Source organism: Epinephelus fuscoguttatus, linkage group LG15 (genome assembly GCF_011397635.1).
Source record: "Epinephelus fuscoguttatus linkage group LG15, E.fuscoguttatus.final_Chr_v1".
NCBI classification, from domain to species: Eukaryota; Metazoa; Chordata; class Actinopteri; order Perciformes; family Serranidae; genus Epinephelus; species Epinephelus fuscoguttatus.
The window spans coordinates 19,660,544-19,683,045 of NC_064766.1; the positions used below are offsets into that span (position 1 = coordinate 19,660,544).

The 22,502-nt window shown below is 40.1% G+C and overlaps 2 protein-coding genes across 3 annotated transcripts in view; one reads left to right on the forward strand and one right to left on the reverse strand.

Moving 5' to 3' along the window:
* The window catches only part of yes1 (YES proto-oncogene 1, Src family tyrosine kinase), a 39,872-nt gene extending 32,002 nt beyond the window's left edge, over positions 1-7,870 (reverse strand). Inside the window, exon 1 of the mRNA XM_049599365.1 lies at positions 7,486-7,870. The gene's annotated coding sequence lies outside the window, so the exon portion shown is untranslated. The remainder of the gene's footprint in view (positions 1-7,485) is intronic.
* A 6,761-nt stretch (positions 7,871-14,631) lies between these two features.
* On the forward strand, positions 14,632-20,528 carry adcyap1b (adenylate cyclase activating polypeptide 1b). Of its 2 annotated transcripts, XM_049598816.1 has the most exons (5): positions 14,632-14,934; positions 15,333-15,437; positions 16,443-16,577; positions 16,967-17,071; positions 17,637-20,528. In XM_049598816.1, the coding sequence occupies exons 2-5, from the start codon at positions 15,334-15,336 to the stop codon at positions 17,818-17,820; spliced, it is 528 nt and encodes a 175-aa protein (XP_049454773.1). In that variant the 5' UTR covers positions 14,632-14,934; position 15,333; the 3' UTR covers positions 17,821-20,528. The 2 variants fall into 2 exon arrangements, with proteins under 2 accessions (XP_049454773.1, XP_049454774.1); XM_049598817.1 differs by lacking the exon at positions 16,967-17,071 and having other exon boundaries at positions 14,635-14,934.
* The last annotated feature ends 1,974 nt before the right edge of the window (positions 20,529-22,502 follow it).

Here is a 22,502-nt window from a genome sequence, read left to right on the forward strand (position 1 = left end):
CCCATACACATGCTAACACTGAGCAGCTCAAATGCTAATCAGGGACCACTGTGCTTACAGTGGTGGAGCAGAAACGCCCAACAATCAATCAAAGTTATCCAATTAAATATTCAGAACAACCAGATGCCACAATGACAGGGACAGATTTACAACCACAGCTCTTATAGATGGACAATTTTATTGTTGCGGCAAACTTAATAATATCACTGTGGAATTTGTGGAGAGCTTTGTCCAAACAGCTTTACATAATGTTAAAGACACACATTTGTAGCATGGGATTCCTCAGTGGGCATCTATCACCAGTCCTGGTCTGTCCACGAAGGCCATATCCACACTTATATGCTTTTTAGTTAAACAGTGTTTTCAAACAAAAGTGATCTCTGCACACAAGTGTTTTCACACCTTTTTTTTTTTTTAGAAATTATCTCCGTCCATACCAAAGCCTCTGAATATGCATATCCTGTGACCATTCACACATACTGGGCATGCGCACAAACAGGAAGCAGATCCTTTTCTTTGTGGTTGGTTGCTTAGTTACAGAAAATACTAAGAAGATGGTGAAAAGTATGATCAGAGATCTCTTAACCTGGACCAACAGTGAGGCGGAACTATTACTGAAAGTAGTACATGAGTATAAGGCAGTCAAGGAGGCGGAAAACAGACAGTAGTGGTAGACAGTTGTAGTCGTTTCAAAGCAAATACGGCGACATATCAAAGCAGCACCTGGAGCACTTTCCATCGCTGATGAAACCATGACAATAGAAAAGGAGGGTCTGCACAAGAAGGATAAAATCACAAGAGGTATGTAGACCTAGCAATTAGGGGTGTGAATCACAAGATGCTCCACAATACGACATTATCACGATATTTAAGTCATGATACAATATTATTGTGATTTTAAACATGTTGCAATATGCAGTGTATTGTGATAAAATATAGTGCCAATTATTGTTTTTTTTAACTGTAAATTGTATCCCCAAAGGAAAACTCTGTCAACATTTGTTTTACCTAATACGATAAAGTTTACAGTCTGTTCATCTCACTTCAGCCACTTTATTTGCAGCAAAAAGTGACTAGTGGACTGAATAAACAATTGATTTTATTATTCTAGTAGGCTACCTAAAGTTTAAATTTGTATTTGTCATATTAACAATTTCTGATTAAAAAAAATCGATACTTGGCACTGTGTGACGATACGATATTGCCACACAACAATACTGCAATACTTTGCTCTATTGATTTTTTTCCTCCTCACCCCTACTAGCAATTATGTTTCGACTTGACACGTTGTGAATGATAAGACCAAATTGGGAAGTGGATTTGGGTGTCTGCATCATCGTTTTCAAACATCTCCATTTCCGCCCGTCCTGACATAAATGCAACCCCAGAGTTTTCAAACTAAAACGGGGTCAAAAGCACTTTCAATGGTCTCCATTTTAGCGGTTCCAGAACACCAGAGTAGTGTGGACACTGGACACAACCCAAGCAATAGTTATGCGATTAAAATAAAAATGTATTATGGAGCCTGAGATATAGAGCACTTAATTCAGATCAATGTGTCCTCAAATGACATGTTTCAGTCCTGGGAAAGACAAAAAACCTCCATGAAAAACACTGAAATGAGAAATGAGTAAGAATATTTGTGGCGAAGAGAATGAACATTCTTGTGTGACAAATGTACCAAAACTAATGATGGCTCAAATCCATTTCGCAGCAAATCACATTAAAGGCAGATTATTGCATCCTCTCTCAGATGGGTTTCTGAATGAGGCTGTTATGTACACAATGAGATTAGCTGGAAGAAATGTGTCATTCTTTTGGTGGCTCCCAGGGAACACAGTAAATATCGCCTCAGCCCATACAGAGATGTGGGTCATGGATTTAATTAAGAGATTTTAATTGCTTTTAAGCATTTATTAAAACTTAAACTCAAAGAGATAGTAAGAAAAAGCTAAACTGTGTGAGTTTGGATGTATCAGATGAATTCAATTGCTCACATTTACTTTAGCACACAAGAGACACTACATTCGGAAATTTAAAACAAGCTCTACTGAATATGGCACAAAATGGAAGGACATTCATGCACATACTCCATCACATTTTGCAGGTTAATTTAAATGCAGGCATACTGTACAAGAGCACACAAAAGGCAGTGGTATGTGTTCAAACAAAGCCAGACCCCGTCCAAGGACATGAGACATGTGAGGCTGTGTGCCAGACTGCCAGTGATGCCGTGTCAGATTAAGGAGACACAGGCTGCTGCTTCCCACAGGGCCCAGTACAACAATGCTGGAGAGCTGCAGGAGGGAAGCCTTTGCTGTAGCTGGCATGCAGGCAGCACTCAGGAGCAAAAAAATCCAAGCTCTACACATAACCAGGGCAAACTGTTGCCTTAAAAGGGGCCAGTATACTCTGTCAGAAGTGCACATCAGATGGTCGAATATCTTCAAATACTCCTTTCCTAGAAGACCTTTCCGGCATCTGATTAGGGTGACTATGTCGTGACTGTCAGCTTCACTGTGAACAACCGAGTTCAACATTATGAATGTCTTTCAGGAGAGATTATCTCAAAATGTGCATTCATTCATTCATTTTTCATAACCGCTTATCCTTTGGGGGTTGCAGGTGGGGTGAAGCCTATCCCAGCTGACATTGGGCAAGACGTGGGAAACAACCTTAACAGGTTGCCGTACTATCGCAGGGCCAACATATAGAGACAGACAACCATTCACGTTCACATTCACACCTACGGGCAATTAAGAGTCACCAGTTAACCTAATCTGCATGTCTTTGGACTGTGGGAGGAAGCTGGAGTACCCGGAGAAAACCCACGCTGACACAGGGAGAACATGCAAACTCTGCACCAACCCTCTTGCTGTGAGGTGACAATGCTAACTAATGCACCACCATGCCGCCAATGTATACAATTAACTAAATCATTTCATGTCTTCTTCTCCCTCCCTCTTTTCAGTCCACCATCAAATGTAGATCTTCAGAACGACCATAAATACTCACTTCATTGCCAACATGGGCGGACAACATGTTGTGCAACCCACTTTTCTACTATAAAGTGGCGTCAGAGAGTACTGTTGCCCTAGTTTTGTGGTGTGTCCCACACCATTAGCACTCGTCATCCCTTTGTCGCCTGTTTTTCCAACTGATTCATCATGTTGATCGGTGGTGGAGATGGTGGTGCCTGTCAGTGAATGAAATCACTCTGATTGGCAGTTCAGCTGAGTGAACGAGAAGAGAAATGGAAGTGGGGAAAGTAAACAAATGACTAAAGTTAAGAGGGTGTGAGATAAAAACAAACCTGTTATAGGAGATAATTTTTTTTTTTTTTTACCAATTGTGTACTTTAGCAGAAACAGTTATTAACTGTTTGTGTTACTGTTTGCTAGCGCATGATGAATATCATTTATTCTTTAAACATCAGATTGTGTTGTTAATGTGCTAACTAGCGAACTAAAATCTTGAATCCGTCCTGACAGTCTTCTGGTTTCCCTTTAAACATGATGAATACAGAAACTACCACCTGCTGGTATGTAGAGTTACTTCCTGTCATGCAGGCGCAGACTGTATGTCTTTATGGTGTGCTCAAGTGCAACTTTCTTGCAGACACAGGAGACTTAAGGCGATGATCATCGCCACTAGATTTTTGATTTCAGTTGTGATTTCAGATCTGTACTAGAGTCATGTTTATTTGAGTAACCCAGTCATACAAAAAGCTTTACAGGCCTGAATTGTATGAATATTTGACTGCCCTCTTAGAGGATAAGTGCAGGAAAATGTTGATTAAATCCTGCCATTACAAAAGGAACACTGGGTACAAAACCAAAAAAAGTTTGGAAAATGTTTTGAAAGCTTGGAAATCCCACATCACTCACTATCTGATGAGCCAATAGTCATTGGCTACATTGGAATCCATCTTTATTTAGATTTCTTGCACAATTTCCAGAGTATCTACACTGTTTCTTTTTCCAATAATGAACATGGGTATGAATGAAATATCTTCAACTGTCAAAGTTTGTGTAATGCATTCATCAAGCACATCAAGCATGACGCAGCTCTGAACTCTCATTAACTGCTGATCAGTCAGATAAGATGCAACTCTGGAGTGTTCTTGGGAGCGGCCCTTTGACCTTTGAGCCACTGTCTTGTGTAACCTTTGCATGTTTAAAGGGTGTATATCCTGTAACTACTATAGCAAATGATTTGAGTTTTTGTCCAGTTAGACTTTAGCAAGTAAGGACAGGTATGAACTTTCAATACTTTTTGGTACTGATCTTCACCTGGCAGTTAGGGTTATCATTACTTGTTCTTAAATCTGGGGTGGCAGTAGCTCAGTAGGGACTTGGGTTGGGAACCGGAGGGTCGCCTGTTCGAGTCCCCGTCTGGACCAAACATGGAGTGTGGACTGGTGGCTGGAGAGGTGCCAGGTTACCTCCTGGGCACTGCCGAGGTGCCCTTCAGCAAGGCACCAAACCCCCCCAACCGCTCCGGGCACCTGACCAAGGCAGCCCCCTCACTCTGACATCTCTCTACTCTGTGCATGTATAGGCCCTGTTTGTGCATGTGTGTCTTTCAGACTTGTGTGTTAATGACAAAAAGAGTGAAAAAAATTGAATTTCCCCTCAGGGGGATTAATAAAGTATATAAAATTTAAAAAAAAAAAAAAAAAATCAGATTGTTCTCGTTTTAGTAGTTCCTGACAATCACTTATTCATTTCTGTAATCACTTATCCTGTTAGGGGTCACATGGGGGGGGGGGCTGGAGCCTATCCCTGCTGACATTGGGCAAAAGATGGGGTACACCCTGGACAGGTCACCAGACTATCACAGGGAGACAGACAACCATTCACACTCACAGTCACACCTACGGACAATGTAGAGTCACCAATTAACGTGCATGTCTTTGGACTGTGGAGGAAGCTGGAGTACTCGGAGAAAAACCCACACTGACACAGGGAGAACATGCACACTCCATACACAGGGGTTCCCCCATCCCAACTTTTGCTGAAACAATAAGACACTCAATCAAACAGACACATGAACACACCACTTGTTTACGTCTTAACATTTCTAATGAAAGACAAAATAAGTAACATCACCATATCTTTCCAGAATTCGTGTGTTTCTATGCCTTTGCATTGTATCCATCATCTCATCAGCACCTGAAGCAACACGCCCCCGCCAACTCAGCCTCTTGCTTTTTTAAAAGGCTATTTTCAGTCTCAGTGCCCGCCATGCCAAGTCCATTAAACCTCTGACCACATTTAACGTAACATCTGGGTATGGTTGTACTGTGACCACACCCAGCTATGATGTAGGCTGGTACTATGGTGCCACACTACATCGCTGCTGCACAGGCTGAGGAAAATGCATGTTGTCACAAGTAGTTCAAAGGAAAGGCCAGATGTAGGCTTTATTTCAGAGTAACTGGGATTGAAACTGAGGTACTCTATCAGCAGCATTAACAAAGCCTTTTAAATGATACTCTCCCCTATTAGAGAAGTGTCAGAATACTAAAAAGTAGGTATTTTCATACAAAATTTTTTACTGATTAGAATGTGACATGTGAGAAATGGATGAAAAACTATCAAAAGGAGCAAAAGATCACATCTTCATGTTTCCATATTTTGTCCAACAAACAAAAACTGAAATCCAAAAGTTCTCAAATTACAGCAATATGAACCAGAGAAAGGCAGCAAGTCCTCAAATTTGAGAAGCTGAAATCAGTGAATGGTTGGCATTTTAGCTTGACAAATTACTGAAACGATTCATCGATCACAGCAATGTTGTTTTCCATCGATCACAGCCCTACAACAAGGACCATCAGGTCACTATTGAGCATCTGCATGAGTGCTCTCGGAGTTTTACTACATGTCTGAGGCAATCAGCAGCATGTGAAGCCCACAAGCCGAACTTGCTCACGCTATGAAAGACAAACCAGTGCATCCGCCTGAAAGCAACGTTGACTGACTTGCTCCGTAAACAGCGGCCACAATCACAGAGAGATGAGGAGGTACCACGGGCTGCGAACCGCTACTGAAGCGTAACTCAGTAATTGCCCTGGCACACTCTCTGAGGCGCAGCTCGGCCTTATCTTCAGGGCAGCCTGCCATCTCTGCCAATCACAGTGAGTGGAGGGGGGCCTGGCGGTGGGGGGGAGAAGAGAGGAACTTCCTTCCGAATCCATTCATGCCATTGAGGCCACCTGCTGTGCCTGTCAATGGGCAGAGTGAAGCTGCGAGAGAGAAAGGGCCATCTTCAAGCTATAAAATAGAGGAGCTCTTCTTGTTCTCTGTGCTCACATCGCCGACTGAGGATATCTGAAATCTGAGGAATCGTTTTTTGTCGCCAGAAAACCAAACACTTGTACAGTTTGCTAACATGCGAGTGTTTCGAGTTGAGACTGTGACCTTTCTGCTGTGGCACAAAAGCTTGGAAGCTTTTAATCAGCAAACTGTAATGATACTGTAGAGTCTCATTCGTGCCATGAGGACACTCGAGGAGTATGCGAGGATCCTTCATGCCTCCAGTTTAACTCAAGTCCCTGAAGCTCGGCCAGCACCACCTGTTAGTGCTCCTCACTCCTCTGCCAACAGGCCTCTTCTTTCCAGCTGTGTGTGTGTGTGTGTGTGTGTGGGAGACATGACTGTCCAGCCAACTGGGTCTGTACTAACAGAGGGATTACCATGGAGGAGGATTACTGTGGCACCGGAGTATATAAGCACCCACAACAGACACATGCACAATCAGGGGCAGCGACTGTATAACACACACACACACACACACACACACACACACACACACACACACACACAACATTACAGCAGCATTCCTGTACTTCATATCTTCTTACACACTTTAATTTTGTGGTGTGTGCAAATCTGAAAAGTACAGTTGCACGACCACAAGAAAAGCGTGCAAGAACAGACTCGGGCTGTGCTGCAAAAGGCTTAAATTAGAGAGGTTTTGTCATTTAGGAAACTCTGTTGTAAGAGTGTGTCTTGCAATAAAGGCCTGGAACAGCTGAGGCCTGCAGCAGCTGATGTGTGTGAGGAGATAGAGACTGGGTGAGGCAGAAAGGAAAGGTTGGTGGGTAGGTGGTTGATCTTTGTTGTGTGAAAGGAACTAAACACTCACATAAGAAATAGCATACACAAGTTGCTGGACTGATTTGTTATTGGGTGTATTTGATGGTTAGAACAATGCAAATGCAGCAATTGCATTGTCCCAGGATGGTTTTGGGTATCTTTTCCTCATTGTCTTCCTCTCCCATCGATTAATACAAGCAAGTAACCCTTAAACTCAACTCCTGAATCAGAATAAACACTAACAAATACTTTAATAAAAGTGTAACACACCGAGGAAACTCTCTAGGTCTCTTTCCCTAACTTTCTCCAAGTGTCACAGCACTACCAGGCCCTGCTCTCACTTCGCACACATAATGTGACTTTCTTTAAAGCGAGCACTACTTACCTTATAAGCGACCTTTGCAGAGTAATACTTCGGCTACATGCGTCCTGTGAGCTTTCCTTTTATTTCCTCCACGTTTTTTATCTCACGTCGACAGCCCAAAGAAGTGGAAACAGCCGACACCAGCTCAAGTCTCTAACGTGGAATCTCAGTCTTCCGTCTGTCCCATACCGACTGACTACTTCACCAGCCCAAAGTCCTCCGCTGGGATCCTTTATATTCCTTAAAAACGAGGACACACCGCCGCCACACAAAGCCTGGTTAATATGGCGGAGTGAGAGCCAGGCAGAAGTGTTAAAATATCCAGAAATCACCGCCTGCTGATGGGTCAGGGTCGCCCTGAAAGACACACAACAATAGCCGGACTAGTACCGAGGAGCCGACGAGGCCAAAGAAGGAATAATGCCGCGTTCAAGGGCTCAGATTTGACTCGGACAGCTGAATTTCCTAACTTAGGTTGATTTATTCTGTTTTATTTTTGTCGTCTTTTCTTTTCTGTTCTTTTTATTTGATTTGATGTTATTTTACTTACTTATGTTGTTATTTCATTATTTTATTTTTATTCTATTTTGTTTTACATTTTATTTTAATTTTGTTATTTGGTTTGAGTTGATGTTATTTTATTTCATTTTAATTTTGATATTTGATTTGAGGTTAATTTTCTTATGTTATTTTATTTTTTCCATTTCATTTAATTTTTTAAAAATTGATTTTATTTCATTTCATTTTAATTTTGTTATTTGAGTTGATGTTATTTATTTTATTTCATTTCATTTTAATTTTGACACTTGATTTGAGGCTAATTTTCTTTATGTTATTTTATTTTTTTCCATTTCATTTAGTTTTTAAAATTTTATTTTATTTCATTTTATTATAATTATTTTATTTGATTTGATGTTATTTAATAATTTAATTTGAATATACACGATGCAATTTGAAATAGTTCCAATGCAGAGTATGTGACTGATGTGTTGCACAGAGAGTTTATAGCTAATGCTAATTTCAACTCTTGTCCCTAGTTGGGCTTTTACATGTAGACCTAAAAGATCACCTCCATATGAAGGTCCAGACCTCCAGTTTTGGAACCACTAAAAATAAATTGTTTCACTAAACATAACTGTATGTCTTTTGTCGTTGAGGCTGTCCTCTTGAAGTCAGGGCTGCAATTTATTAATATTAATATTTTCATGATAAATCTGCCAGTCAGTATCTTGGTAAATGGTTAAAAAAATGGAAAGTTATTGTGAAATGCTTGTTTTGTATGAACAAAAACCCAAAGATATGTAATTTGCAATAATATTAAACAAAGAAAGCAGCACATTAGAGAGGACAGAAATACGTAATTGTGAAAATGTTCTTGATTTAAAACACTAATAATTTCAGCTCTACATTGAATTACTTTACATATAGATACTTTGTAGTGCAGTGCATAGTGACAAAAACATCAGGTCTACACCTTTAAAACTATGTTTTCAAAAACAGATTTGCCTAAAATTGTTGATTAACAGTCACTTCTTTTCTTGCTCTGTTGTTTGGTTCATCTGGGCTGATGCTGCTATGTTCTATTATTTTCGATAACAATTGAACGTCTCATCGTGTCCTATTGAATGGTTTTCCCTTGTGCCCAATATGGCCGACATCAGTGGCTCACACTGAGGACAAAATCCACCATCTGGCTGTCTGACCAACAGATACAACTGCAGCTGTAGATTAAATAAAATTCACTGAACCCAGTCGTGTCAAACTGTTTTTAAACTGTGTAATTTAGACATAAATAACGACCTTGTATCGCACTGTTTAACCTTTGAACCTTATTCGCAATGAGCAGGTATCTGGCGCCCCCTAGTTTGTGTCAGGGCACAAGTGGTACTGCATATTTACTTGTACATTAAATACAGGCCTGCAGCTGACACATGATGCATAATAGTTCATTTAAGTTCTTGTGGTATCAGTCCCAGGACATTTCCAGAGGGTAATAAAGTGGGCACAGGCCTACATTACTGCTGAAGACATTTATATGTTAATAACAAATATATATGAGACCTTGTGCTGAGATTATTTTAAGTGATTCTGAAGTGATTTGCTGACCCCTACTGACTTTGACTGCACTGTGCGCAGGCGGCTCTGCAAGTTTCCCCAGGGGGGACGCCTCCTAAAAAGCAGCCAGTGTGGGAAACAAGATGTACTCAACACACACACACACACACACACACACACACACACACACACACACACACACACACACACACAGCTACAGCACTGAGCTAAAAAAAAAAAAAAAGAGCACAGTCTCCTTTTGTCTTGAGCTCAAAATAAGGAACAACCAAAAAACCCAGATCAGAGGATGACAGATTAATTAAATGAAAAACAGATGTCTAAAACATAAACATACATTGTAAAGGAAATACATATTACAGCATGTATTGTTTTCCACTTTATTTGTTTTTGTTTTGATGAAGGCATTTTAAATCGTCTTTACAATATGATAAATGAGACAGGAAAGGGGAAAAAGTGCTTCACCACAAAATTTTAGATATTTTTTCTCTGACTTATTTCTAATACTGATAGTGTCGCCTCATCATTTCTTTTAATGAAACACTCTGAGATGTTTAGAGGTGCACAAGTCACAACTCAGACGTACCACCTGAAACAAGAGGTCGTACCACTGCTTCATTTTAATGGGTCACAACCAAAAAGGGTTTGAACCACTGACATTTAAGAACAATATGCTGTATGCTGTAGCTATTTTTAACATTTATGACAACTGTACAGGGGTCAAATCTTTATATAACTCACCTGTTTACATTCAATTAAGTCAAGTTCCATTAAATTGGGGAGGGGCTGCTTGAGTAACAGCTGGCCGTCTGCAAGGCGTCATTAAAGCCTATGAGTCAGATCAATCATATGCTTATCCATAGCTTCACTCTCTCTTTCATATATGGTCCCTTCTGGCTCCAAATAAATAAATAAATGGTCACGGTTAAATGGTAACATAGTAGCAACATTCATTATTTTATGAAGTCTATGGTTTAAATCAGTAAATATTTTAGGTTACGTGGCTGTTTTTTGCAATGGTTGTGTGCAAGAGTAAATACTATGTTTATTAATTAATTAATTAATTAATTTTTTGAAAGGGTTAATAATTGGGGTCAAAATAAAATATGGTTATCATTGCTTATACCTAAATAACATTTATAATTGCTTGCCTCCATCCCCACACACACTTATGGGTAGCCCTGTCTTCCTGCCTCTATTAGGAGTTCATCTCTTTTCTTTAGCCTTTCACTTATCATCATGACTGACCACACTAGCACATAGCCCTGGCTATTATTTGCTCAATCAATGAAATCAACAGGCCTTTATTAGGGGCAGGTCTTTAATACCTTTTATGCAAAAATGTTGCCCAACAAAGATCAGGAAATACAATCAAATTGTTTATTTAAATCATTATGAATATTACTTGTATAAAAATCAGGCTTCACATGAATGACAAATCGTTCATTTGAACTAAATGAACATTGTCAAAACATGTAGCCACACCAGGCTAGTAAAAGGGACAGGGTATTTAATTGGGACTAGGCTGTAATTTGAGTTTTACTATATTTAGTTGTTGCAGTGCTGTTTCTGTTGTGATTTTATTGAGACATTTTATGCTGTTTTCACTTGCTTTTTCTTAAGTCTGAGGCTTATTTATTTATTTTTATTTTTGTGTGTTTGATGGTTTGCTGTGTTTTGTTTTAGCTTCTTCTTTTTAGTCCTTCCTTCTCTCTATTATTATTTCATTGTGTTACATGATGTAATATTGCCTTTTATGCACCATGAAGCAGATCCTAACCTATCTGCCTCGACTGAAGAGCGCATTGGCTCAACTCCTGTTGCTTTTAGTTAGTTAGTAACAGTTTCTTTAGAACATGTAAATAGCAAATAAACAAAACAGTCACACAGTGGTAGACATACTGTACATAAAGAAAAAGACGTTACTAAAGGAGACATGAAAACTGAAAACATCATATGATTTTATTTACATGTCCAAAAAGAAGTGGGAGGAGCTTATTTATTCCCACCCCTTCTCCATAAATTAATAATAGTCAATAATGTAGCTCCCCATCAGTATAAAGCTGTACATTAATTAATTCTCCTAGACCTATTCTAATATATTAAATGAATTACAAAAAATATTTGTCTCACGGCATGATACAAATAATTACAAAATACTATAAATTCATATAGCTATACCTTATTTATAAAAAAAATCTCATCTTTATATCCTTATCCAATCATGACAGATGTGTTTGCTTTGTCAAACTATGAACACATACACAAGCTATGCACATATACACAAACTATGTATATACAAACAAACTATGTTTATACACACAAACTATGTATATACACAATCTATGTATACACACAAATTATGTATATACACAAACTATGTATATATACACAAGCTGTGTATATACACCCAAACTATGCATATATACACAAGCTGTGTATATACACACAAACTATGTATATATACACAAACTGTGGATATATACACAAACTATGTATATACACCCAAACTATGTATACATACACAAGCTCTGTATATATGCACAAACTATGTATATATACACAAGCTGTGTATATACACCCAAACTATGTATATATACACAAGCTCTGTATATACACCCAAACTATGCACATATATACAAGATAGGTATAAACACAAACTATGTATATATACACAAACTACATACGCACAAACCAGGTATATATACACAAACTATGTACATACGCACAAACTATGTATACATACACAAACTATGCATATATATACACAAGCTGTGTATATATATATACACAAACTATGTATATACACCCAAACTATGTATACATACACAAGCTCTGTATATATGCACAAACTATGTATATATACACAAGCTGTGTATATACATACAAACTATGTATATACACCCAAACTATGTATATATACACAAGCTGTGTATACACACCCAAACTATGTATATACACACAAGCTATGTATACACACCCAAAAATGTACATACACCCAAACTATGCACATATATGCAAGATAGGTATATACACAAACTATGTATATACAGTACACAACTATGCACATATACACAAACTATGTATATGTATATATACATACTCACACATACACATACATACACAAAACTGATGGTAATAAATAAATGAATAAATAAATAAAGAGATACCTTCTTTATTCTTATACCTTGTGAAATCATCTCTTTATACCTCTTTTTAAACCAGTTTATGTTTGCACATTTCTTGAGCTCCACATTAAAATGTTTCCATAGTTTCACTCCACAGATAGAAACAGAATCTTTTTCTTGTCGTTCTCTCAGACAGAGTCTTGAAATTTAATTTTCCCAAAAGTTATAACCCCCTTGTCTTTGCACGAATCATTTTTGAATATTTCCTGGTAGTAAATGTTTTTTTGCTTTAAATATTATTGGTACTGTCTGTAACCACAATACTTTTAGATGTGCTATATAAATAAAAGGGACTTGATGACTATTAATGTACTTATGTTGTCTTATCTAAGCACTGTGGTCAGCATTTGGTGTCTTCTATAAATATTCTCTATAAATAAACTTGACTTTCCCCTATCTGCGATGATGAATGAGCCTCGCGCGTTTCCCTTCTTGTCCTCATGATGGCGCCCTTTGCTCAGCCTACCGAGCCCCGTCCCTGTCTGCTGTAACAGGCCTAATGTTGAGCAGTCTGCTCCAGTGAAAACGTATGGGGTTTAAGTTGTGCTCTTCACAGGAATCACGCCCCGCGGAGAAGGAAAAGTGTTGGATAGGCCTCCTCCAGCTTGACTGGCTCTGTTCGTCATCTCGCGTCAGAGTAAACAAAACGCTGACGTGAATCTCGGACGGAAAGCTATAGGTGTGATTCAGTGTTGCACAGAGCTCAATCAAAAGGTGCACTGACCCAGAGCTGGTGATTATAACAAGCCTCCATACAAGAATACCAAATGAGGTTTTTTCCGCAGGCGTCCACCCTCCAAATGAAAAGTCTCATAACTTGCATCCTACACACTCTGCTATAAGCAATCAATTTGATGCTCCATGAATATTAATGCCAAGTTTATACTTAACTGCGCTTTTATTTGACTGTATTATTAGCAAATAATATGTGGCATATTAAAGAGACGCTGCAAGCATAAAGAGGTTGGAGTTATTGCCCTGAATGAGTTTCCACCAGGGCGCAGAGAATTAGGCCCGACTGCTCCTTCTTGGTTAATTGCCTCACATATAACAGCACAGCTACAAGCCCCCTTTCAACTGTTTTTTTCCCCGTTTTAATATCTAAATCAACACATTATAACGATGCAGGCAATTTCAGAGCAATGTTGGTAAAATGAGTGAATCGCTTTTAAAGCCACGTAGGCTGATAGCTCTGTGAACCAGCATCCTGCGTCACCGGCTTCAAATCAGATTACGTGGCTCGTTCATTTCAACAATCTGACGGATCGTCCGAGGCCTCAGCGCTCAAACTGCACGGCCATTAAAAGCCACCCCCTCGATATCCAGTGGACAATTATTGGAAACGATTAGGGGGTGGAAAAGTGACTGTAAATACAAGAAAAGCCGCAATATGAGACGAGTGGTTTCAGCACTGGACAGCTCCTGACTCCCCAGAGGCCTTGAACTTGGTCAGCGGATGTCTGATCCACCTCCACCTCCACCCCCCTCTCTATCACAACCATCCCGTCATACGAAACCACCATCACCACCAGCAAAGACGATCACTTCCCAGCTCTGTAATAATCATAAACGCCTAATTGGACTTATTGATGACGCGTGGGAAATAACCATTGATTCTTCTGAAAAAACCTCATATATCAATGTTTGCATTCACACTTTTTTTTTCTTTTAAAGAAAAGGAAGAAAGTTTGGAAGTAAACTTCCATCTTGGGAGGGAGGTGGAGGCAAGGGGGGTGGGTGGGGGGGGGGGTGACGGATGCATCGATGAGGAAGGAACTGTACTTTTATATTCCGGGAGGCAAACTTGATGACGTCTATAGCATCCTTAATGTGACATATTGGAGGGAGGAGGGGAGGGAGGCGAGGAGGGGAGGAGGGGGGGCAAGGCTTACGATACACGGATAAAAATCCAAGGCAATCACAGCACAGGACAAAAGTTTTGGAGCAACGATATGTAGACGAACATACGGCGCACTTTGCCCAGCCGAGTTTCTCTGTTCGCCGGTGCGACTGCTTGACTCCTATTAATTGTGCCTAAGAGTGAGATAGGCTGCACTGAGGGGAACATAAGGAGACGACGGAGGCGCTTCAGCCAGGGAAGAAGTGCCGTGAGAAAGAAACCGTCTCTCTCACACACTCACACACACTTACCACCACAGCCGCGCCCGGATCACATCCTACAGCACAGCGCTCTGCTCCCCTGCTATAGGTATGTGCTTTATCTGCGGATTCTCTTTAAACTGGGGGAAATTCATTGATGGAGAGCAACATAAAGTAATGGATTTTTTTTCTTTGCTGCACTGCATGGAGATCTGCTGTTTTTTTTTTAATTACTTTGGCTGCATGCAAAGATGCAAAGGATTCAATGCCAATGCCACAGTGTAAACTTTTACGCAATTGGGATGCGTAAAACAGAAAATCTTCTTTGGTTTGTTTGAGCAAACGGACCCTGTGTTTGTCCAGTTAATATTAAACCTGCTTTATTGTACTTTGTATTAAGAGAAGTAGCACAGCATGTGTATTTGCCAGAACAAAGAAAGCATGTTGTTTCTATAGGAGTGACTAACCTGTTTAATGTTACGTCTGTTTTTTTTCGTTTTCTAACAGCATGGCCAGTTCGAGTAAAGCCACTTTAATCTTGCTCGTCTACGGAATCTTAATGCACTACAGCGTCTTCTGCACACCTATCGGACTAAGTTACCCTAAGATTAGGTAGGTGTACGAGTCTTCATCGCCTCTTTATAGTATTTTTTATTTCACTAATCCATGTTAAAAGCTGCTGAACATCATTTCTGTTCAATTGTGATACAGCATTGTGACCATTTTTTATATTCTACTGGCACTTTTACTTCAAATAAGTGTGCGTAATTGCGCACAAACAATGCGCGCGGTTTTAAAAAACACAAAACTGAGAGAAAACAAAAAGGGAAATGCATTTCAACACAAGCAAACGCAAGGCTTGTGTGGAAAATGACAATGGAAATTGCGTAGAGGCATCTGTCCGGTGGGACGGTTCACAGAACTCCCCTTATTAAAAATGAGAGTGCAGTCAATGCAATTGATAGCCCTTGGGATGACGGTGGACTGGCGTCACCAAGGAGAGGCGAGGCAAAACGAATAGGAGAGCTCTACCCATTTAAGATTTATTCTTTATTTTTTTCCCTCTCTCTCTCTCTCTCTCTCTCTCTCTCTCTCTCTCTCTCTCTCTCTCTCTGTGTGAAAATCATATCCACACTTTGGGCGTGGTTCCTTATGGATTTTAATATTTCACTGCTAATTGCGGCATTCTTTTAGTAAAAATCCTGGCTCCACGCCTACGCTAAGTGTGATCATTTTCACACCCATTGTTTCGATTCTTAAATTATTAATGAGGCTGGAGCCTGTGTTGAGAGCAAGTTGGGATTAAAAATAGATTTTCCCGATGAAAAAAAATAAAAAATTAAATGTAATAAAATAACAAAGCTGCACAGTTTTAACATTTTATCCATTTAATGGTCAAATTTGAATAATTCGTTTCCTGGTTTTATTCCAAAACACCTTCACATATTGCATTTATTTCGTTTCCCTTCCCTGATCTCTGATGCATTCAGCCTCTCAGTGATTTTAGAAACGGATGCAGACATTTTGGCATTCTTTCACTGCTGCGTCCCACTTGTGCACAGATCAAATCTGTGATGAATCCGCTCCCCCCTTATCCTTGCTCTTCTTTATTTGCAGACTTGAAAACGACGCCTTCGATGAGGATGGGAATGCATTATCCGACATGGGTTTTGATAGCGATCAGATTGCTATACGAAGCCCACCATCCTTAAACGACGACGCGTACACTCTCTACTACCCACCAGAGAAGAGGTAAATGTGCTTTCCACATCGCAGCTATAAAAGCCTCCAGCTGGATTCCATTGTAATGACTTTTTTGGGCGATAATGTTTGCTTGTTTTGTTTTTTATCCCAGAGTTTCTCATGTTATTTGTTCAGTGTTATTTTCATACGGAGTAGCCTAAAATGTTGGTTCCAAATATTGTTTAATAATGAAGATTTATTTTTAAAAAAAAAGAAAAGAAAAAAAGGTCGGCAGATGCGGAATGCGGAGGGATATAAAAAAAAAACCTCTAAGGCACCTGATGTGATTTTGGAGCTGCGGGTGGGTGTGGGGACATTTTAGGCTACTTTTGATCATTTTGTCTGCGCTTTTTTTTAGTCACTGATGATCTATGTGTTTTGGCGTTTTATCATCTCAGACCAGAAAGGCATGCTGAGGAAGAATTAGATAGAGCCTTGAGGGAGATCCTGGGTCAGTTAACAGCGAGACATTATCTGCATTCTCTGATGACAATTCGTGCAGGGTAAGGGCATTTCTTATAAGCGTTCACCTGCAGTCATCATCACCATTTTTATTTATGTTCCACCGCTGCAAAAGTCCAGGCTGCTGCATCACTGTCTATCATTTGATGTTTTTGTTTTCATTATTTAAAAATTTCTCTGTGTAAAAAAAAAAAAAACCCCGTCTAGACATTTTCATTTTCTGTTTTTAATGTGGCGATCATATTAATAAGGAGGGTCTGAGACTAAAAATATGATTGATTAATCCAGAAATTGATTTTGTTTCCCAAGATCTAATGAAAAAAATGCGTCAGAATATGCAATGTGCTGCAAATGAATAATTTATAACTGCTCTAAAACGCTTAAAATCACTGTTTCTTTTACACTGTCTTGCTTGTTGCCGCCCTTTTTTCAAACGAATAAAAAAAAACAGAAGGCCCTAAAAATTCATTATTAATGATGGTAGGCAACTTTGCATTATGGCAAGATGGAGAGATCAGAAAAATCACACACAAAAAAAGAGGAGGAATCTGTGGAGAGGTGGAGCTGCAGCTTTGACTAATGTTTTTGTGTGTTTGTTTTTTGCAGTGAAGACAACAGCATGGAGGAAGAGTCAGAGCCCTTATCCAAAAGACATTCAGATGGGATCTTCACCGACAGCTACAGTCGCTATAGAAAGCAGATGGCCGTGCAGAAATACCTGGCAGCGGTTCTGGGAAGAAGGTACAGACAGAGAGTTAGGAACAAAGGACGCCGGCTTGCCTATTTGTAGCGTTGTTACAGCGCCCTTAAACTGCCCTCCTGTGTATATACATCCAGTCGTTAAATCAAAGTCATTCAGATATATCTGACCAACCAGTGGATTGCGCCTGTGTTCTTTCAACATGTATTTATGTATGAAGTAAAGCCATTAAAATGAATATTTTAATAATAATATCGTTTTTTTTTCTTTTTGTACAAAAGCACTTGATACCGCACAGTTATACTTTGTGGACCAATATTTTATTTTCATGTTAAGATGTTGAAAACAAAACAAAATGACTTAAAAAAAAGAAGAACAAGAAGAAATTAGAAAAAAAAGATAATTGTGCACCTTCAACATTATGCGCTTGAAATCTCTAAAGGTCATCTACATATGCAGAAAATAAATAGATTTTAAAAAGACAATCAAAGTATTGAATGTTATACTTATTTTTGTAACCAACGTTCTATTTTTTTAGTGTTGTTTTTTTTTTTTGTTTTTCCAAAAACAGGCCCAAAGAAGCAGTGAGCATGCTATGTGAGGCACATCCGGCTTATTCTAAATGATAGATGTTGCCCTTGTCCACCCTCCTCCTCGCTCCCTTAATGGGAGCTCTGTGGGTTTGCATAGCTTGCTGCCCCCCTCCAGGGGAATTCACATGGCTTTTGTTGAACAGCCTCTCATTTGATGGTAGAACTGATTGACTTACATGGCCATTCATGTAACTGGTGGTAAAAAAAAAAAAAAAGAAGAAGAAGAAAAATCCTACACAAATCCGACCCTCTTCTTGAACAGAAATTTAATTGCAGGCTTTTGCAAGGGCATTACTGCCTTCACTAAAGATCAAGGAAGCCCTCAAGTTGCTGTGAACAGTATGCGGCAAACACTGCTTGCTCACTTGCCTCAGAGTCATTTACTGTAGGGAGATCAATTATGCTCGACAGGACTGTGTAAAGAATGTGTCCATATGTGTGTGTATTATGTACAGTGCAGAAATTACACAGTGCACATATTCATCTCAACGTTGTCTGTGTTCAGTCAACAGGAATTATTTGGAGGGATGTGCTTCAACTGTTGATTGTATTTGGGCACAAATATCCAGAATGGACCCAGAACATGTAAAGACGCAGGAAATTAAGCATTTTGTTGTGACAAGAGATGGAGAGGAAAGGTAGCATCTGAGATACAGTTAGGGATATTTATCTTATTTCTTATTTATTGGTGCATGTGGAGACTGACACCTTGCTAATTTTGCTTAGAAACTGCATGCCATTGTGCTTTTTTGGATTGTGGTGGGCTGTGCTAAGCCTATTTCAGCACCACTCCCCCCCTCCACACCCTGAAGATGTGTTGGGAATGTGAACAAGGAGGGCTAGAGGTGGTGGAAACTGGTACTGCACTGACTTGTTGAATTTTTACCTCCCCCCCTGCCGCTGTCATTGTGGATATCATAAGACAAGACACTGGACCCCCTCTTTGCTGATTGCCTTTGTCCTGGTAGCGGTTTTTAAATGATTCTTTTGCTTCTAGATTGCCGTGCTAAATAGTTGATTTGACAGTGCTGTGATTCATTGTTAAGACCAAGCTGATCTGTGTTAGATGTCTGCCGAGGTTTGTGCAGCGAGGATGTGATGAGGGGTGTTAGTGGGAGAGGAGGTGCGCATGGAGAGGAAGAGCAGGAGACAAAGAGATAACGTGTGTGTGAGAGAGAAGTTACATAAGAGACGTGTTACAGCACCCACAAGCCTGAGAGAGGTTGTCGCACCTGGATACAGGAACAAACACGAGGCGAGAGCGTCCGCCGCCTCTCCTCACCTGCCAGAGTGACAACAGGGTGAATGAGTCTGATAGGAAATATCAGATGTTGAATTCCCTTCACTTTGGTATCTGCAGAAGGACGAAGAGTGTGCGAGCGAAGCCAGACGGGGCCACTCTGAGTTTCCCTCTCGCACTGGAATGAATGAAAAATTCATCCCTCCCAGCAGAGGGATCTTCCCACTGACTTTTATTGGAGAGATATGTATTTATTCAATATTATGCAAATGCAGCTTTATGCACCCCTGCGATCCTATCAGTGGCCTGTGGGTTCCCCCCCTCCATAGAAACGATCAACACACTCCTCCAATTTGGCTTTACTCTACAGGCTTTGTGTGAGTGTGTGCGTGCTGATGTAGACGTCTGCAAATCAGTGTGCATCTGTGTTCACGTGTGAGGGTGTGTATTCAATGTTTGTGTGAATGGGTGACCGACTGAAACGCGCATGTGGAGGTGGAAACAGCTTTTTGGCTTTGGTGCCTTGCTTCGACGTGAGAAAAAAATGTAAAAAAAAATAATGAAATAAAAAATTCGCCACAAGTGACAGATGGCAATTTTAGTGGCCCTACAATGCTGCAGTCCATTAGCTTACATTGAAACTTCCTTTTACGCTCAGCTTAGTCTGCCCCAAGAGTAGTAGAATAAGGCTTTCTTTTAAGGCATGGCCAATGATTTATCCAGTATATTAAAAAAAGAAAAGATTGTATATGTTGATTGATGGAGCAGGCAATGTATGTGTGTGTGTGTGTGTGTGTGTGTGTGTTTGTGTGTGCATGAGTTTGGGGTGTTCAGTGTCTGTGAGAGTTGTGAACAATGACCAGTGTTTGTTACTGTTGATTATGAGGTGTTGTTGATTATTTTGATATTGGTCAGTAATCTATGAATCAGAAAAATAGCCCCGACATATTCTTGACAACTCTGTGCATCACTACTAGAATTAAAAAGGGTTTCAGTACATGACAAGAGATGTTGTTCAGATCCTAGAAAATGCCTGTTGTTGATATTTCTGAAAGCGCCAAACGCCTTACTTCAATGTTTAATCTCTTATCTATCTGAAAAACAATGTGTTTTAAAAGTGAACCTTAGTACAAGTGACATCATTATACACACAGGAGTCCTTATATGGGGTTTTACGTTTCTCAATGTTATGAAAGTGTTGTAAGATTTGTATGAATAAATTTTTGTAAACAACATTTTCTAATCAATGTCTAATCTTTGAAACACGTTGCTTTGTCAAAGATCATACATGTGTTGTGAGGCAAAGACAGCGCAGCAGCAGCAGCAGCAGAGGGCCAGAAAAACTGCAGTCCTTTGTTTGCAGCGTGTCAGAATAAAGCTTAAATCTACCTTTCAAAGTTTACACGATCACCAAGGGCCACATATTTGCCTGAGCAGGGATCGTCTCCAGCAAAAAAAACCAAAAAAAAACAAAAGAAACAAACACAAACCTCAAGTCACATCACAGGAATATAAAGTGAAACATCCTCCAGCGAGCAACTGCTGTTCTCCAGGGGGCTACGTCGACCTGAAGTCCTATCAAGTTAAATTTATCTCTCTGAAGCCAACAGAAAGAGAAAATGAGATGCTTAAAGCACTGCAGAATTGGTGTGAGCCATCAGGAGGAGGAAATAACACTCGATTACGAGCAAAAAAAAAAGCAAAGTGATGTGTATCTGGTGTTTTTTGTTGATCAACCCCTCACCACATCATGACACGTCCAGGTGGTTTTAGAATTTGAAGCCACAGTTTATAAAATGGAGGAAAAAGCTTGAACATAATTCGAAAACAAAGAAGCATCCAACATCTCAGAGGAGAGCTCGTCGAGATAAGCTACGACCCTGCACTGAGCAGCAGAGCTCCTGGAACAGCCCCGCTTCGTTCCCTTCACTCACTCCATCCCTGGCCTTGGAAGTGCAGCTGTGTCCCGCGGGAGAGGAGGATGGGTGTGGCAAAGACTGTGTGTGTGTGTGTGTGTGTGTGTGTGTGTGTGTGATCTGATCCTCATCAGCCAGCAGGAGTGTGTATGTGTATGCGTGTGTGTGTGCACATGCACCAGAGCTCAACTAACCCAATCAGAGAAATGTTGCATGGCAACAGTCCACAAAGGGACACGGTTATGTATACGCATGTGTCAAGTGTGTTTGTATGTGTGGAAAGGGAGTGAAGTAGAGAGAGTGTGTGTGTGTGTGTGTGTGTGTATGCACGTCCATGAGTGTATTTTGCTACTTGTGTGCTCAACACAGGCAGACCTTGAACAGGCTCTGTATTGGGATGGAGTTCTAAATGACACCGTCTGTGTACACACACACACACACACACACACACACACACTGCAGAACAGAGGGAACAAAGATACACTGTATGTCTCTCAGATACTGTAATAACACAGAGAGTCACTGGCACAGTCGAGCACAGGTGGTAAATATGATTAATGAAATCCAACAAAATGAATTAGCCACAAGAAACTCTCTCTCTCTCTCTCTCTCTCACACACACACACACACACACACACACACACACACACACACACACACACACACACACACAGAGTGACATACATCTTTGTTTCTTCCCTGAGGACGCCGATTCGCAGGAGTTGTCCTGTTGCTATGAAAAGCCTGACAGATTGTCGATTGTCAGGGTTTGAGCTACCTGTGTGATATACAGGACGTCTCCATTCTTTATTTATCCATCCATCCCTTCCCCCCTCTGTCTTCCTCTTCAGCTGTCAAGAAGCAAAGCAAGCTTAGTCCTCTTGACAAGCCGAGATTCTTAGATTCCTCCTCCTGTGACATTTTCTTCACTTTGCAGAAGGTGCGTGGAGTGAGCCAATCAGGTGGAATGAACAAAGGAATGTATTCATAAATAAATCAGATTTGATATTCACGCCCACAAGT

Bases quoted from the DNA above. Each gene is read 5' to 3' on its own strand.
- adcyap1b (XM_049598816.1), top strand. From the start codon at position 15,334: ATGGCCAGTTCGAGTAAAGCCACTTTAATCTTGCTCGTCTACGGAATC. The intron at 15,438-16,442 runs GTAGGTGTACGA...CTTTATTTGCAG, and splicing joins CTAAGTTACCCTAAGATTAG to ACTTGAAAACGACGCCTTCG. The intron at 16,578-16,966 runs GTAAATGTGCTT...TTATCATCTCAG, and splicing joins TACTACCCACCAGAGAAGAG to ACCAGAAAGGCATGCTGAGG.